The 2,821-nt window shown below is 37.6% G+C and overlaps 1 protein-coding gene across 1 annotated transcript; it reads left to right on the top strand.

The window, feature by feature from the left end:
- Positions 1-749: 749 nt before the first annotated feature.
- On the top strand, positions 750-2,396 carry LOC114170624 (cyanidin 3-O-galactoside 2''-O-xylosyltransferase FGGT1-like). The gene has a single exon (XM_028056140.2). The coding sequence runs from the start codon at positions 760-762 to the stop codon at positions 2,212-2,214; it is 1,455 nt and encodes a 484-aa protein (XP_027911941.2). The 5' UTR covers positions 750-759; the 3' UTR covers positions 2,215-2,396.
- Positions 2,397-2,821: the final 425 nt, after the last annotated feature.

Genomic DNA, 2,821 nt, shown 5'->3' with positions numbered 1-2,821 from the left:
AAAAAAGAAAAAAGAAGCCCATATGGCCTCGGGTGCAAGGAAAACCGAGGCCAAAAGGCAGGGTCTATGGCTTCGGGTTCCACTAGACCGAGGCAGAACGGGCCTCTATGGCTTCGGTTCTTAACCGAGGCCAAAAGTTATGCTCTTTTGGTCTCGTCCCAATATGCTTCGGTTCCCGAACCGGTGCAGAATATTAAAAACAACCGCTGCCAAAGGCCCTTCCTGCACTGGTGTATCAATTGAACGTGAAAATCCTTTTTCATAGAATTAGTTGTGTTTATTAAACTCTATGTTTTCTAAAAATCTAAACTATTTTTATGACGTTTTAAAATTTCACTAAAATTGAAAACCTTTAAAACTGTTAATCTAGATAAAATGAATATGCAATTTGTATTTATTTTTATTAATGCAAATCCTAAAGTTCTTAATAATATAATATTTATTTGCCCGTGCTCCATGCAATTTTGTCTCCATGTGCAACCTTATGATGTACATTCAATGAAGTTCTTACGGTTAACAGGTTCAAGAGATCGTGTAATACATAAAGTACGCAGGTCACTTTCATATTTGTACGGATTTTGACAACATTGATAACAACGTCTGTGGTTGCAAAGCAATGATGGAAGTTCCCGAACCTAGCATTCCACAAAGATCTTTCTCACAATTATTGGGCCCCCTCCTTGTAGTAACTAATTTGACTACGTATTTTCTTTTATAAGATTTTACATAACTTTCTGTCGAAAGTTAGTTCGAGGAGAAATGTTGAAAAACCAAGTGTCGATTTGTTATCATTTTCTCTATGAATTTAAGATACACAACGAGCCTACAACTATCAATTGCACAATGAATGCAGCTTCTTTACACATAGCAATGTATCCATGGTTTGCTATGGGGCACCTAACCCCATTTCTCCACCTTGCCAACAAGTTAGCCAAAAGGGGACACAAGATCTCATTCTTCATACCCAAAAGAACACAAGCCAAGCTAGAAAACCTCAACCTTCACCCAAGTCTCATCACCTTTGTCCCTATCAGTGTTCCTCACGTTGATGGTCTTCCCTTTGCTGCAGAAACTACTTCAGATGTTCCCTCTTCTTTGTTCCCACTTCTTGCCTCTGCCATGGATCTCACAGAGAAGGATATTGAACTTCTACTCCTTGAACTAAAACCACACATTGTTTTGTTTGACTTCGTCACATATTGGCTACCAAACTTGACTCGTAGGATAGGGATCAAGTCTCTTCAGTACTGGATTATTAGTCCTGCAACAATAGGGTACATGGCATCCCCAGCTAGAGAAAGAGAAGGTGACATGAGAAAACCACCTTCAGGGTTTCCTTGTTCTATCAAGCTGCAAGAACATGAAGTTAAGTTCTTTGCTGCAGCAAGGAAATTGGAGTTTGGAAATGGTGTTCTTCTCTACGATCGTATCTCTGCCGGTGCAGACTTGTCAGATTGTATTGGATTCAAAGGTTGCAGGGAAATTGAAGGGCCTTATGTGGATTATCTAGAGACGCAGTTCGGTAAGCCTGTTTTGCTTTCAGGTCCTCTTGTGCCTGAGCCATCCAACTCTACTTTGGAAGCAAAATGGGGTGAATGGCTCGGTAGATTCAAGGCTGGTTCAGTGATTTACTGTGCCATTGGAAGTGAAAACTCCTTACAGAAAAACCAATTGCAAGAGTTGGTTTTGGGTCTTGAGCTAACAGGAATGCCATTCCTTGCAGCACTTAAGGCCCCTCCTGAATTTGAGTCACTTGAGGATGCTCTCCAAAAAGGGTTCAAAGAAAGGGTTCGAGAAAGAGGGATAGTATACGGGGGGTGGGTGCAGCAACAACTAATCTTGGCACACCCTTCTGTTGGGTGCTTCATAACACACTGTGGTGCTGCTTCTCTTACTGAGGCACTTGTGAACCAGTGTCAGCTTTTGTTGTTGCCTCGCCTTGGATCTGATTTCATCATCAACGCAAGAACCATGGGTGGAAAATTGAGGGTTGGAGTGGAAGTGGAGAAAAGGGAAGAAGATGGTTTGTTCACCAAGGAAAGTGTGTGCAAAGCTGTGAAAATTGTGATGGATGATGAGAATGAGCTTGGAAGAGAAGTCAGAGAGAATCACAACAAAGTGAGGAACCTTTTACTAAGTAACAATTTTGAGTCATCTTGTGTTGATGCTTTCTGTCACAAGCTTCAGGATATAGTCTTCAGCATTTCAGATTGATTCACTAATTGAGTTCTATATTATTCGTACTGAAACAGTAGGGTTTTAGTTCAATAAGAATTAAAATAAAGTCATTTTAATTATTTAATGTTTTTTAACTATAAGTTATAGGGATTAAAATCAAGTGTCTGCATTTCTAGCCATTGCCATGTTCTCAACAAAATTTGCTACATGAATTAATATAACATAATCATGAACATTTATACCATTATATGGAAAATACCGGTTTTTATAAGTGATTTTGGTATCATTTTTAACTAAACAAATTTACCTTTTATTAAAATAATTCCATTTTAATAAAATACATAATCAGTACTGTACATTCAATAATAATGGTAGAATTCTACAACAATTACATCTACGTGCAATTTCTTCTATCTATATGCTTATAATTTCTTTGTGCACAATATTCGGATCTTGAATTTCAACAGGATTGATGACAAATTAAGGAATCAAACATTCATTTATGTATCTTACTCTATCGGTGGTATTTTTATTTGACTATGCAATTAACTTTTTCCCTTTTTTACAATCTGTAATTTATATGAGAAATATTCTAGTAATCATCTTTTGATGCAAGTTTTATATATTGAGATTCAAGAAAATT

Source organism: Vigna unguiculata, chromosome 11 (assembly GCF_037176805.1).
Source record: "Vigna unguiculata cultivar grain cowpea cultivar isolate G323 ecotype 2 chromosome 11, ASM3717680v1, whole genome shotgun sequence".
Taxonomy (NCBI): Eukaryota; Viridiplantae; Streptophyta; class Magnoliopsida; order Fabales; family Fabaceae; genus Vigna; species Vigna unguiculata.
Note: the sequence above shows the minus strand (reverse complement) of the source record. Positions and strands in the feature narration are given on the sequence as shown.

What these genes read in the sequence shown, in the direction of transcription:
- LOC114170624 (XM_028056140.2), top strand. Translation starts at nt 760, where the DNA reads ATGTTGAAAAACCAAGTGTCGATTTGTTATCATTTTCTCTATGAATTT.